Raw genomic sequence first — 13545 nt, 5'->3', positions numbered from 1 at the left:
TTTTAGTGGGATAGTGGCATTGTGCTTTTGTTTTAAAAGGTAGTCTAGACTCTTAGAGGACCCATACTGAAATATTTGCAGATGAAATGTCTGGAATTTGCATTAGATAATCCAGACTTGGGGATGGGCAGGTGAGGTGGGAAAGGCAAATAGGCATAAAAAGATGCTTGTTGGAGCTGGATAATAGGTGCATGAGGTTTCTTAATGGTACACATTACACGTGTAGTCAAGCACAGGGCTGTGGGAGTCAGTGTGATACAGTAGTTAAGCCACTGACTTTGAGACAGTTGGACCTGGTTTGAACCTTGGCTCTGCTACTTTTTAGGTATGGACCTTGTGCGAGTTACCTAACCTCTCCGACTCTCAGTGTTCACATTCGTAAAGTGGGGATGATATCTCATCAGGAAGAGTGTTGAGTGAGGAAAGAAAAGGTCTTCACGCAGGGACTGGGAGAGGGAGAGAAGGCAGAGCAGGAGCCCAAGTTGAAGGTGGAGATCCAAGGTTAAGTTGGGCAGTGTCTTAGAATCGAGAAAAGGATCTCAAAGAGTTTTAAAATTATAACAACTGAACCCTGGCCAAATGGCTCAGTTGGTTGGAGCGTTGTCCGGTATAACAAAAGGTTGTGCGTTTGGTTTCTGATCAGGCACATACCCGGGTTCCCAGAGGCAATCTCAATCTCTCTCTCTCTCTCTCTCTCTCTCTCCTCTCTCTCTCTTTCTTCTCTCTCATTTCCCCCTTCCTCTCTCAAAATCAATAATCATATCCTCAGGTGAGGATTAAAAAACAATTGTGACAACTGAAAAGAAGCCATTAGGTTTGTGCTCAGAGCATCATTATGCTGATAATGGCTTGGTTTCAGTGGGGACAGTGGTGAGAAGCAGGTGGATAGAGAGTGCTGGAAGCGAATGTGCCATGCTCTCAGACCTTGAAAGACCTTGAAAGGATGGTGCAGTGGGAGCTCCAGAGGGAAGGTGTGTTTAGGCAGGTTAAAGAGCAGAGAGAAGGGACCAGTGGGACAGTCATGAGGGGTCCAGGAGTCCCAAGAGCAAGGTGGAAAAGAAGTCCCTTTTCCATTCAGATTGGGCCTGCTACCAAAGCTGTTTTATCTGCTTTGATATTTCCCCCCTTCCTGTTCATGGGCTTCATTTTATACCCATTCAAACAGCTATTTAAAAACAACAACATTATAGGACAATTGGGAATTACCAGTGCTGACTCGATTTTTTAGTGTTATAGAATCTGGGGCTGTGTCAGGCCCTCATGTATATTCATTATCCATTAGGTGTCCCTATGCATTGTGTATGCTAACTATGTCAGTTGCATGTGTGTATTATTACTCCAGAGTGGCCAGTCTATGACTGACTCACCGACACCCACACAAAAGGCATCTGTGTTCAACTGGGAAATCCTTAGGAGGAAGGTTTCCCCATCTATGGCAGTAAAGCTGTGGATCTTTTTCTCAGTCATCATGGACTGAAGGACTCAGGTAATGAGTCTGTTGAGGCAAGCTTCGTTAGATTACTGCTGAACACCTGAAAACTTCCCCAACCTCCTCTCTATCAAGGTTGAACTGACCCAGAGGACACCCTCCATGTGCTAAAGCTGCAAACTCCTCTCCAAGTGAAGGACTGAGTGGGCTGCTGAACTTGGTCTCTGCTCATTTGCTGTGAGGAAACAAGAGTCTCCAGTGAACTTCAGGGCAACTCTACCCACAGAACCAGCAGCTACCCCAGCAAGAGTGCCCCAATCCATTCATCATACCACTGGGATGACATCATGGTGCCCCGAACAGAAACGCAGAATGCATAGGAAGGCTTAAGCAGTGGAACTCAACTTTATTGAGGGGAGCTATTCACAACTACTGCAAATGGACTAGTTTTAAAAAAGCTTCCAACCTCCATACAGCTCTGTCTACATTCACAAAGCCGTAAAAATATATTGTACAATGAACACTTTCCAGAGCATCATGCTAGTTTATAAACTTGTCGATAGACAATGCAAAATATGATTAACAATAAGATACAGTAAGTTCAAAATTTAAATACTTAAAGTATAATTCTAAAACTAACATCGTATGTTTTTCAAGGTAAAGAGGACTAGTCATTATAAAAATATATAAATTCAAAGTCAGTACTAAAACACTTAATCCTATAAAAATATCTTTTACTAATAAAATTATCCATTTCTAGATTAACATTATCAACAAAAGTTACAGTCTTAAAGTTTCAGGAAATACCCACTATGTCAGATGATCCACTTAAAACAGACATGTGAAAGAAGCTTCAAGGCATGGTTGTCAACCTGTCTTAGTTTTTGGAGATGGACCACATATGTGATCATGTTGCATAATAATGGCACAATTATTCTATAAAACATTAACTCAGGTACCTATGTATTATGAGAGCCATTTATAAACACAGTCTCTAGCCTAGAGAGAGTGTCCTTAGGAGAAGACACCGGTTTTGTTAGGAGCTGGCTACATCGCACTTTGAAATGTCTAACTTGGAAAAACAGTGGTTGCATTTTGACCACTATCTGAAATCAGCTCATTCATTTCATTTTGCTTACTCTCCTTTAGGGCATGACTGGGGTGGTTTCTTTGTGTCTGGGCTCTTTTTGATCTCCTGAAACACACTTTCAGCAGCAGGTAGCACAACTCAGCCACATTGAGTAGCATGCAAATCACCGAGGCAGAGATCATAAAAATGGTGAACACGGTTTTCTCTGTAGGTCTAGAGATGAAGCAGTCAACAAGGTTGGGGCAAGGATCAATCCCACATTTCAGCACCCAGGGCAGGTGGTACCCATTGTATAGGAAGTAAAACACATACATAAAGGAAGCTTCGAAGATGATTCGGAAAAATATGCTGCTGGTGTACGTCCACCACAGGGCTCCCTCGATCCGAACCTTCTGCTTTTTAATGTCTTCCAAGTCTTTGAATTCATTTCTCTTCTCTCCTCGTCTGAATTTGCGGGCGGCCTCCTGCCGGTAGTAGGCAACGTGCATCGCCACAAGTAGGGCAGGGGTGGAGACGAAGATAAGTTGCAGGGCCCACAGCCGGATGTGGGACACTGGGAAAAAGTGATCATAGCATACATTTTTGCATCCTGGTTGCAGAGTGTTGCAGACAAAGTCTTCCTGTTCATCACCCCACACTTCCTGAGCAGCCACCACGAGGATCATGACACGAAAGATGAAGATGACAGTGATCCACACCTTCCCAATGCTGGTGGAGTGTTTGTTTACACCCCCGATGAAAGTGTGCAGGGTACCCCAATCCATTGTATTGGTTTATTCCTAAACAAAGGGAAATTAACAGAAAGTTCCTTTGAAGGTACACAACAGTAGTTATATTACAGACTGAAGCAATTTTTGCTTAAAGTGTGTTGTGATAGTTATAATTTCAACCCCTAAACTGCTGGTAGGAGGTGTTCTGGGGAGGAATGCCCAGCCTAAAGACATTCAAATGTTTTTATTTATTTATTTTTATTTTTTTACCAGAGATAACTTTTGAGGGGATTTGACATCATCTTCATTCAACTGACTTCAGATTATATAATAGGTCACTGTTTAACATGAATACAGGAACTCAGGCAATTCAAATTCCTCCCCCAGTTCCCATGAAATCACTGTGTTTCGAATTGCCCAGAGAGCACAGAGGGTCCATAGAAGGTTTTAGTGATTAAATGGTTTATCCAAGAAAAAATATTATTCATTGGAATGAAATAATCTGGTTTACCCTACAGACTAAGAAGAGAAAGTAAGAAAATAAATACTGATTTACTTACACAATATATTTATATTTATTTCTATCCTGAATATCATTATGCCATCATCGTGGGCTCTTAGAAAACCTAATGCCGTACCTACGGAAAGACCCTCTTCTAAAAGGGAACCATAACTTTCATAAAAGGTGCTCACTTGTTTTTCCTTGTCCTAACCAGGCTGGTGATGGCCTTCCCTTCCCAGCAGGTACCACCCCACCAACAGTTGTGGTGAAGGACTGATGCCACTGCAACAACGAGCCTCACTCCTTCTTAGCTCCCTGATGTAATGTCCCAGGAGAAAAGGACTTCTGGCAGAAACTTTTGATACAATTCAAGCAGATGTCTTCCACGTTACCACACAAGACTAAAAAGTTGGTCAGCAACCTACTTGAAAATAAAGTGATTAATAATGAACACTTCGAGAGTCTTCTGAAAGTGAAAGGCTCTCTCCTCAGAAAAACCCACCCATACAATTTTTCACACCCTTTAGGGGAGGAGTGCATCACCAAAGTCCTTCTGTTAACCCATCTTAGACTTTCTTGAACTGCAGTCAGGCTTCTTCCCAGGCTAACTCCCCCACCTGCCATGAGTTTGCTGACAGTCACCATGATGATGGCAGTGGCACAGACATAGTGTGTGTTAGTGTCAAAATGATGTTTACAGACACCTCTCATGTCATCAGCAAGTTAACTGTCTTTCCATAGTTCATTTAATAACCACACCCTAACATTTTATTTAAGGAATATTTTATCCCTCAGAAGGAATATCCTTATAAGCAGGATATCCATGCCATATAACCAGGCTTCCTAGAAGAAACTCAAGGTTAGGCTAGAAGAGGAGATTAACATGCCCGCTCTCTGGGAGCCCACACCTGAAGTGTTGTGTTTGTTCATATCACATCAAGAAAGACACTGGCAGGGGGGCTCCCAATATGGCGGTGTGCATGATGGTGGTAGCTGAGGAGTGTCCCCACGGAGAACAAGCTGAAGTTCCACTACATGGTACACACATCCCTGGACATGGTGGATGAGAAGATCTCTGCAATGGGGAAGGCCCTGGTGGACCAAAGGGAACTCTACCTGGGCCTACTGTACCCCATAGAGGACTACAAGGTATATGGCTATGTGACCAAGTCCAAGGTGAAGTTTGTTATAGTGGTGGATGCTTCCAACATAGCGCTTTTTGACAATGAGATTTGCAGTATGTTCCAGAAGTTGCTTGTTGATTGAAGAGAAGTGTTTTGTACATAAAAAAGAAAAAGAAAAGAAAGATACTGGCAGGCTGATAACCTGCTGGAGTGTGGCCAGGTGGCAGAGCCTGGAAAAACTCTCTCAGGAGAGAACACTGAGGGAGCTGGAGCAGTTTAGCTGGAAGACAGCGCTCAGTCACAAGGCAACAGGAGGATCTAGGACTAAGAATTGAATCCAAGATAGAATGAACAGAAAGCCAGGATTTTTTTTTCTTTTTCAATTAAAGTTGACATTCAATATTATTTCACATTAGTTTCAGGTGGATAGCATAGTGGTTAGACATTTATATAATTTAAAAAGTGATCCTCTCAGTAAGTCTAGTACCCATCTGGCATTATATATAGTTATTACAATATTATTGACTATATTCCTTATGCTGTACATTACATCCTTATGACATTTATAACTGGAAGTTTGTTATCTCTTAATCCCCTTCACCTATTTCAGTTGCCCCTCAACCACTCCCCACTCTGGCAACCATCAGTATCTCTGTATCTATGAATCTATTTCTGCCTTGTTTGTTCATTTATTTTATTCTTTTGTTCTTTAGATTCCATATATAAATGAAGTCATATGAATTTGTTTTTCTCTGTCTGACTTCACTTAGCATAAATATCCTCTAGGTCCATCCATGTTGCTGCAAATGGTAAGATTTCATTTTTTTATGGCTGAGAAAAAATGAAATGTCCTATCTAATAAAAGAGTAATATGCAAATTGACCATCACTCCAACACACAAGATGGCCACCCCCATGTGGTCAAAGATGGTTGCCCCCATGTGGACACAAGATGGCCACCACAAGATGGCTGGCAGTTGTGGTTGATCAGGCCAGCAGGGGAGGGCAGTTGCGGGGGACCAGGCCTGTAGGGGAGGGCAGTTAGGGGCAACCGGGCCAGCAGGGGAGGGAAGTTAGGGGCAATTAGGAGGGCAAGGAAGCAGTTAGGCATCTATCAGGCTGGCAGGGGAGTGGTTAGGGGGTGATCAAGCTGGCAGGCAGAAGCAGTTTAGGGGCAATCAGGCAGGCAGGCAGGTGAGTGGTTGGGAGCCAGCAGTCCTGTATTGTGAGAGGGATGTCCGACTGCCCGTTTAGGCCCGATCCCTGTGGGCAGTCGGACATCCCTCGAGGGGTCTCAAATTGGAGAGGGTGCAGGCTGGGCTGAGGGACACACACACTCCATGCACAAATTTTGTGCACTGGGCCTCTAGTAGATATATATATAATATAATATATATATTATATATATTTTTTTCTTTATTCGTTCATCTGTCAATAGACACTTAGGTTTTTTCCATACCTTGGCTCTTGTAAATTAAAAATAGAAATACCTTACCTTGGCCAGTTTTCTCAGTGGTTAGAGCATCAGCCCACAGACCAAAGGATGCGGGTTCGATTCCCGGTCAAGGGCATGTACCTGGGTTGCAGGCCCAATGCTGGCCTGGGTCAGGACATATGCAGGAGGCAACTGATCAATGTGTCTTTCTCACATCAATCTCTCTTTCTCTCTCCCCACCTTCCACTCTCTCTAAAAATCAATGGGAAAAATATCCCCAGGTGAGGATTAACCAAAAAATAAAAATGAAAATAAAAATAGAACTACCTTATGACCCAGCAATTCCACTTAAAAGTATTTATCTGAAGAAATCCAATTTGAAAATATATATGCCCTCCTATGTTCATTGCAGCATTATTTACAATAGCCAAGAGATAGGATTTTTTTTTTTTTTAAAGAAAAAGCTGAGAAAAATGAAATAGGTACAACTCTTTAGACACAAACTCTTTGAAGCTGTGGCTTCTTGTCCTTAAAACACTCAATCAGAGGCTGTGTAAGCATGGCCGGGGTAATGCAGAGTGCTCACTCGGGAGGGGTGATCTCAGGTTCTACAATTAAACCCTGCCTTCACATACCACTTATCTCATGGCCTAAGAGATGGTCAATGGCCACATTAAATTAACTTTTGATTTAAAAGACTAATTTTGAGACAGTATGAATTGTACAATTAATTTTTAGTCTCCCATGAAAGTCATTATAATACATTTTCCTAGTTCTTGCTGTTCTATTCTGGAAGTCTTTCAGGATGTGATGGGTGGTGGGGAAGTGAAGAAACATATATCTTGATGTTTCAATATATTTTACAGCAGATGTTCCCCTAAGACAGTGGTCTGCAAACTCATTAGTCAACAGAGCGGCAAACCGCGGCTCGCGAGCTGCATGTGGCTTGAGAGCCACAGTTTGCCGACCACTGCCCTAAGAGATCAGTCCTGTTTGTTTATAAAATGAGATGTTCTCTAATTAACTAGGAAACATTTCCCCCTGAGGTTTGGTTAGCTAAGTACCCAATCAGCAAATCTTTGATTTACCAAAGAGTAGTTCACATTTTCTCAAGACCTCCAAAGTGCACAGAATTTAAACTCCCCTGCAGTTATAAAAAAGAAAAGGCTATTTGTGTCTGAGTTCTCTATCACCTGCCTGAACAATGGCACACCTTGTGTCACCTATTACCTGCCATACTAGGAAGCAAACCAATCAAGCTGAATGAATGAATTTGGAAAGGCTAAGGCCAGGGGCTGAGGTCAGGAGGTCACAATTTCCTCACAAGAATATGGTCCTACTTTCTAGAAGCAGGATCCTTGATTTCCACTCCTTGGGGCATCTCCTTCTTAAAAAACAGGAGCAATAGTGACAGCAATAGCTTTATTTCTTTTTTACTTCTCTGGTCCCCAAATCACACGCTCTCAAAGAAGCAAAGCTGAACAGAAAATAATCTATTATACAACTCTTTTTGAGTTTGAATCAGCAATTTACCTGCACTTTTCCTAAAAAGGAGATGTCTAGAGCACTAAAAAAAGTGAGTGATTAAACCCCAGTATGTGTGTCTAACCACCTGGTCACTCAAGACAATTAATTGGGCTAAAATAAATCACCTAATTGGCAGTACCTTCCTACAGGATCAACCGAGGCCCTATTACCTATCACATGATGACTGGAAAGGAAGAGCTCTTCTTCACAGCCTCCATCACTCCGCTGCCCTCCTTGCTCCCCAGGAAGAGCACTTGGTGAACATGCACCAGCGTTTCCTACAGTGAAAGTTTCCCTTTCCATTCTTTTATTTAGTCCCTGTTGTTGCAGAGGGCCTTCCCAAGAAGCCAGGGCATCTGTCCTGCACACCATATTCCCAGTGAATGCTAAGAGCAGGAGGAGAGCTCCTCTCACAAGTATTAGGAAAGAGACCCAGGTGTATGGCCAGCCCCAAACTTCCTGACACAATGCTGCAGTCACGGGTAAGGCCTGGCGACACCCATGACACTCTGCCCACTCCCCAAGGGGCTGAGAGAGGGCAGAAGATTCAGCAGGTTTGAAAGGAGGTCCTGGTTGCACTTGCCCCTGCTGATCTGACCCCTCGGTGGGTGAGGCACACCCTGGCTGGGGGAGGAGAGGCACATTATGGGTCTTCAGCCTCTCCCCGGTAAACACATAGCCTGGGGTGAGCTGTCATAAACAGTGTGGTTAGAGGATATTTGAAGGCCCAGTACTTTTTGAGAACTGCTTTCCAAACTATCTACACTCATTGGGACCCTTTGCCTTTGGTATCAATGAACAAAATACCTCTTTCCTTTTAGGCTTCAGGCAGGCTGGCGGAAGCCACTGGGAACAGCTTTTTCAGTAAAAAGTAAAATATTAACCCTCTCTCTGTAATCCAGAGAGATTTAACTGGCCCCTTTCTGGCTCTCTTTTAAGGAAAGAATGGAGATATACTTAGCTTCTATGGTCTTCAATGTATGAGAATGTGGTCCCACTCAGACATACAAAGGTGAATTGTATTCAGGTTTGTGGTATATCTAACCATCCACAGTGCATTCTCAGTACTAAAGCTCCAGTTCCAAATATTTACCTCTGAAAACAAGTAAACCATTGACCTTACTTCTGATGATACACATGGTATTATGAAGACAGACTATTCTTCCCTTTTACAATTCAAAGAATTTAAATCTATTAGCATTCTGCTTCAGTAATGGAATTTCTTGATTGTTTCAAAATCTCTTATTTAAGAATTTAATTGTAACTAGTTTGCTTAATAATGGCATTTTAGTTTCACTACTGACAGAACCAAAACTAAAGCCCTGAACATCAGTGTTAACCTCAGCACACACCATGAGGTGCAAAGGGTCTTTTTGGATAGTTCTATACTCTTTGGATGACCCTTTCAAGTCATTCAACAAATACCAGATAGACTTAGAACAGAACACATTTCTCACGATTTCCACCTTCATTTGGAGAGTTGAGAAGTTTGAATTGATAAAGGCAGTGATGACACAAGTGAGCCTGACTCCCAGGCCTCCCGAGAGCCTATGGCCTGAGAAGAAGCAGGGCAAGGTTCCCTCCTCAGAGCTCAAGTTTTCTTCTTCTACATCATGTGATTGCCTAGAAGCCAATGTAATGACATGAGTATAAATCTTTGTGCAGCTTCTGGATGTAGGTGAGGAAAAAATAGTTGATGTGGCCATATTCCTTTAACTCCTCCCACATGTCTACTGCATGACATTTGTGGGTAGTTTTTCTTCATCCCCAGAATTGTTATGAGGAAAGTCTGGATACTACCAATTTACTGATGTTCTGTAGTTTGAATTCGCAATAAAATAATAAAAATAAAATCTTTAGTGTAGTTTCTTTTCTCTACCAAAATAATGATACTACCACCAAACCAAAACCTCAAGTTCATTCCCTGAGCATTAAAAAAAAAAAAAAAAAAAAAAAAAAAAAAAAAAAAAAAGTAAAGGGAGTTTGAGAATTGGATATGCTCCCTTATCCCTCCCCCCAAATTAGTACATAATCTAAAAAAAATCTCAAACTCTCTTCTTAATCTAGAAGAATCTATACTTTGTCTCATGAAATTTCAAGTCATCCAAGTGACAAGGTGATAGATGGTTTTTAAGTTTAATGACTCAAAACTTCATCAACTGTCCTTTCAAACTAATGGCCAGTGACAAAATGGATTTAGGATTTATATACTTCTTCAAAATTAATTCAATAAAAATGAAAATGTTTTTCTGTCTTTGGGGTCTAAATATAAAAATGAACAGTTCATAGAATTACATGTATTTCTTAATTCATTTAAGAACTCAAAGTTAAAAATTTTTTTTCTATTAAGCAGTCTCTGTTCATTCAAGTAAACCTGTGTGCTTTCCAAAAATTTAAGTCCAAACAGAGTAAAGTGACCCTGGGAATAAAACAAAAAAGGCCTTTTGGGGACCCATCCATTCTAATGGATCAAACAATTAAAACAGAAACCTTCACATATGATAATGCTGCCATGGGAGGAGTCATGCCCTCATGGACCATCAAGCTTGGATAGAACATTAATCTTCCACAATTTTATTCTACTTAACATTTTTGCTAATGAGTACAAACCACTCACAGCTCATGGACTGATCAGACTGTGTCAAAGCTGCATGTTGAGTGAAGATTTGCAGGTTAGAATTTTCTGTCGTCCTCTATAGTTGTGCTCCTCCCCAATGCTCTTACAATTCAGCAGAAAAAAATGTAAGAAAAAGAGAACAATCTTGGAGCAGATTTTGTTTTATAATAAAATCACCAGTGAGGCAATTGGGTGGATGAGGGTCTTCTGGGTTTTGGACAACCCCCCAGTTATGTTACAGGCTGGAGTGTTGATATTCTGGCTCCATAGCCCCCTCTGCTCTCCTTGGCATAGTTCAAACAACATCCCCAAAGTGGCAGTCAAATCCAAACAACAGACAAAGCTCTCCACAGGGGCAGTTCTGAGCAGCATCCTGCATTCTAAGGAAGCTGCACTGGGGCAGGACATTTTCTTCTAGAACACTAGTTAGATCTGTTAGAATGGAGGCAAGAAGACACTTGTATGGCATAAAGTCCACCGAGGAAGAGAACGAGGGTGTGTGCTTAAATTCAAGCAAGCACTAAATGCACAGTGAGGTTCCACCCAGGGGGCACGGAAGGCGCTGGGCCCATGTCCCTGCAGGGGCCCATGTCCCTGCAGGGGCCGCAGGTCCCTAGCCCCTCCTGGTCCAAAAGCTGCATTCCCACCACACTCACCTGGGCCAAGGTCCTGCTCTCCAGGAAGGGGGGCCAGACCAGTCAAAAAGGCAGCAATGACAATGGCACTGGACTGGCTGTTCTTCACCTGACAGGAAGTACCTTCTGGTGCCTCCACCTTTTAACTGAAATGTGTCACCAATGACAATTACTGCTGTCCGGTACTTGTATTATTGTCATCTGCTTTTCACAAGTTTCTGCAGCACACATCACACAGTCATACGGGTCAGTTCTGCCTGGGACTTAAGGTCTGGTCACGAGCCTCCTGGCTTTCCTGTCCCCCAGATCCGAATGGGACTTGGTCAGTTACCCGTGAACACGAAGACAAGTCCAAACGCAGCAAAGGAATCGGGGAAAGAGGCACCGGTCCCAGCCGGCCCCTCAGATACACGGTGTGATGCATTCATAAACCTGTTGTGCAGGCCAAGGGGGACTATCTGGAGTATAAGCCAAACCAGTCCGTCCTGCTTCCTTGGGCTCGCAGGGGACGCAGGATGCGGATCCGGGCTGATAAGGTCTCCCTGGGCAACTCGCGCGGGCACCCACTTGGAGGCCACAGGGCCCGCCCGGAGTGGTCGCCAGCCAAGGCGACAGGGAAAGGAGGGTAACAGGCTGCCGACACCTGGGCTTCTCAGGAGGAGGGGGGGGGGGGGGCGCTGCTACTCCGCGGTCACCCCGCACCCAGCCCCGCTTACCTGTTGGGGCTCTGCGCGCGCAGCGGCGCCCTCGCGGCGGCAGGGCGAGCGGGCGGTCGGCCGGTGTCTGGAGCCGCAGTCAGCAGGGCCCCCACCTCGGCGCCTTTTAACCGCGCCCCACCCCGCCTCTGCCCTGACGCTCCGGGCGCACGGAGAGGCGAGCGTGCGGTGGCCAGCACGGGCCCGCCCCGGGGCGCGGGGCGCAGGACAGGTCTCCCTTGGGGGCGCAGGGACTGGGGGCCGCAGAGACCGGAGAGGGTTCAAGACAGGCCTCCCTGGGGGGCGCTGGGACTGAGGACGGTTTTCGGGTGCCCGGGGCACTGGGAGGGCTCCTCCGTTGGGGGAGCCGAGTGCACGGGGAGGACAGGACCCTCGCTTTCCCCTCCGTCCGGGAGCAGGGGTTGTAGGGCAGGTCCTCCCTAGGGCGCGCGAGACAGAGGGTCAGCCAGGCCTGGTCCCTGGGGTGTGGTGGCCCGTGTCTCCCGCTGAGTGGCTGCTCACCCAGAACCCGGAGGCCCTGGGGAGAGGGCTTAGGGGAGTGGGCCCACCGCCTGTGGAGAGGCTTCGAACCCAGGACCCTTTGGGATCAGGATCAAGGGCAGGCTGTGTTTTGCCAGGACACATCGTCCTTGTTTTCTGTACGTTGCCACCCTCTTGTAGACAACCGCTACTCTCACAAGGCCCTCTCCTAGAGAGCAGCCTGGAGGCACAGGGACTGTTTTTCTCTATCAATTAATGGCCACTTAGAGGAATTAAAGGGATTATTTGAGTTATCTCCATCCTTTGAAGCCATCCTAGGGGAACCAGAGTGGGCTTCCCTCAGTGCCACCGGCCACCACGTGGAGACCCTGGCCCTTTTCCAGACAGGGCTCTGGTGCCTAGGGTGGCATAGGGGCTGGTGCAGGGGCTCGTGGGGTGGAAATGTGGGAAGCTATTTAAGTACTGGGCTTGACAGATTGGAAGCTATCTTGACAAGAGATGTGTAACTTGCCTCTCCCACAGAATTGGTTGGTAATTTAAAATGTCCTTACCTCAACCATATGCTACTTGTTAAGTCATATTCTCTCATGCAACAGGATTAGTGGTGGTTCTTAAGATGTCTCTTTAAGGTCATGAAAGAAGAACCCAGACTTCATAAAGATCCACCTTCTGAAATGTTTTATTAGAGAATAGGTTCTCAGTCCCCCTGAGTCAGGTCAGTTCAAAACACTTTCAGGTGGCACCTGCAATGGCCTTGCACGTAGGGGTGGAGAGACACAAACACCTGCTTTAGGCTTTTTCATTTGACGGACTTACTGCCTTACTGTGTCCTATGCCTAGAATGTTTGGCCAGCCTTCAAGGTTGACTGGTCCTCTCCTGCCCTCCCCCTCCCCTCTTCCCAGCCCCAATATGGCATCTTCCCTGTCTTCTCGCCACCACTCCTCCCAAACAGATACTCCAGCCAGGCATATCTGCCTGCATAGTAAAATAAGAGCATTTTAAAAGCAGACTACAGTATATACTTATCTGGGGATTATAAACAGTTGAAGCCTTTCTTTGCATTCCCACAGCACCAGGTAAAATGCTTTGCACACAGTAGGTGATGCTCATGAGTAGTTGCATATTGATTGGCAAAAACCCAGCCAGCATAGCAGATAATCCTAGAAACAACTTTTGCTCCTGAAGCAAGAGTGCCCATGTTTTCATGCCTACAGCTGGTGCCATGCAACACTGTCTTGAGCAGTGGCATTCCGGACCAATGGAAATTGTTGTAGGACCAG

At 44.8% G+C, this 13545-nt stretch overlaps 2 protein-coding genes across 3 annotated transcripts in view; both read right to left on the bottom strand.

Moving 5' to 3' along the window:
- The window catches only part of GJB2 (gap junction protein beta 2), a 37565-nt gene extending 25694 nt beyond the window's left edge, over nt 1-11871 (bottom strand). Inside the window, exon 1 of the mRNA XM_080662741.1 lies at nt 11785-11871. The gene's annotated coding sequence lies outside the window, so the exon portion shown is untranslated. The remainder of the gene's footprint in view (nt 1-11784) is intronic.
- Nucleotides 1811-11911, bottom strand: GJB6 (gap junction protein beta 6). 2 transcript variants are annotated; one of them, XM_080662740.1, is made up of 3 exons: nt 11785-11911; nt 11090-11214; nt 1811-3298 (listed from the first exon to the last, which is right to left on the bottom strand). In XM_080662740.1, exon 3 carries the CDS (start codon nt 3281-3283, stop codon nt 2498-2500), a length of 786 nt encoding a protein of 261 aa, XP_080518866.1. In that variant the 5' UTR covers nt 3284-3298; nt 11090-11214; nt 11785-11911; the 3' UTR covers nt 1811-2497. The 2 variants fall into 2 exon arrangements, with proteins under 2 accessions (XP_080518866.1, XP_080518865.1); XM_080662739.1 differs by lacking the exon at nt 11090-11214 and having other exon boundaries at nt 11785-11906.
- Between the last annotated feature and the right edge of the window lie 1634 nt (nt 11912-13545).

Source organism: Plecotus auritus, assembly GCF_963455305.1.
Source record: "Plecotus auritus genome assembly, chromosome: 3".
NCBI classification, from domain to species: domain Eukaryota; kingdom Metazoa; phylum Chordata; class Mammalia; order Chiroptera; family Vespertilionidae; genus Plecotus; species Plecotus auritus.
The sequence above is the reverse complement of the archived record's forward strand: the minus strand, read 5'-3'. Positions and strand labels throughout refer to the sequence as shown.

Coding starts and splice junctions, on each gene's coding strand:
- GJB6 (XM_080662740.1), bottom strand. CDS start 3,283: ATGGATTGGGGTACCCTGCACACTTTCATCGGGGGTGTAAACAAACAC.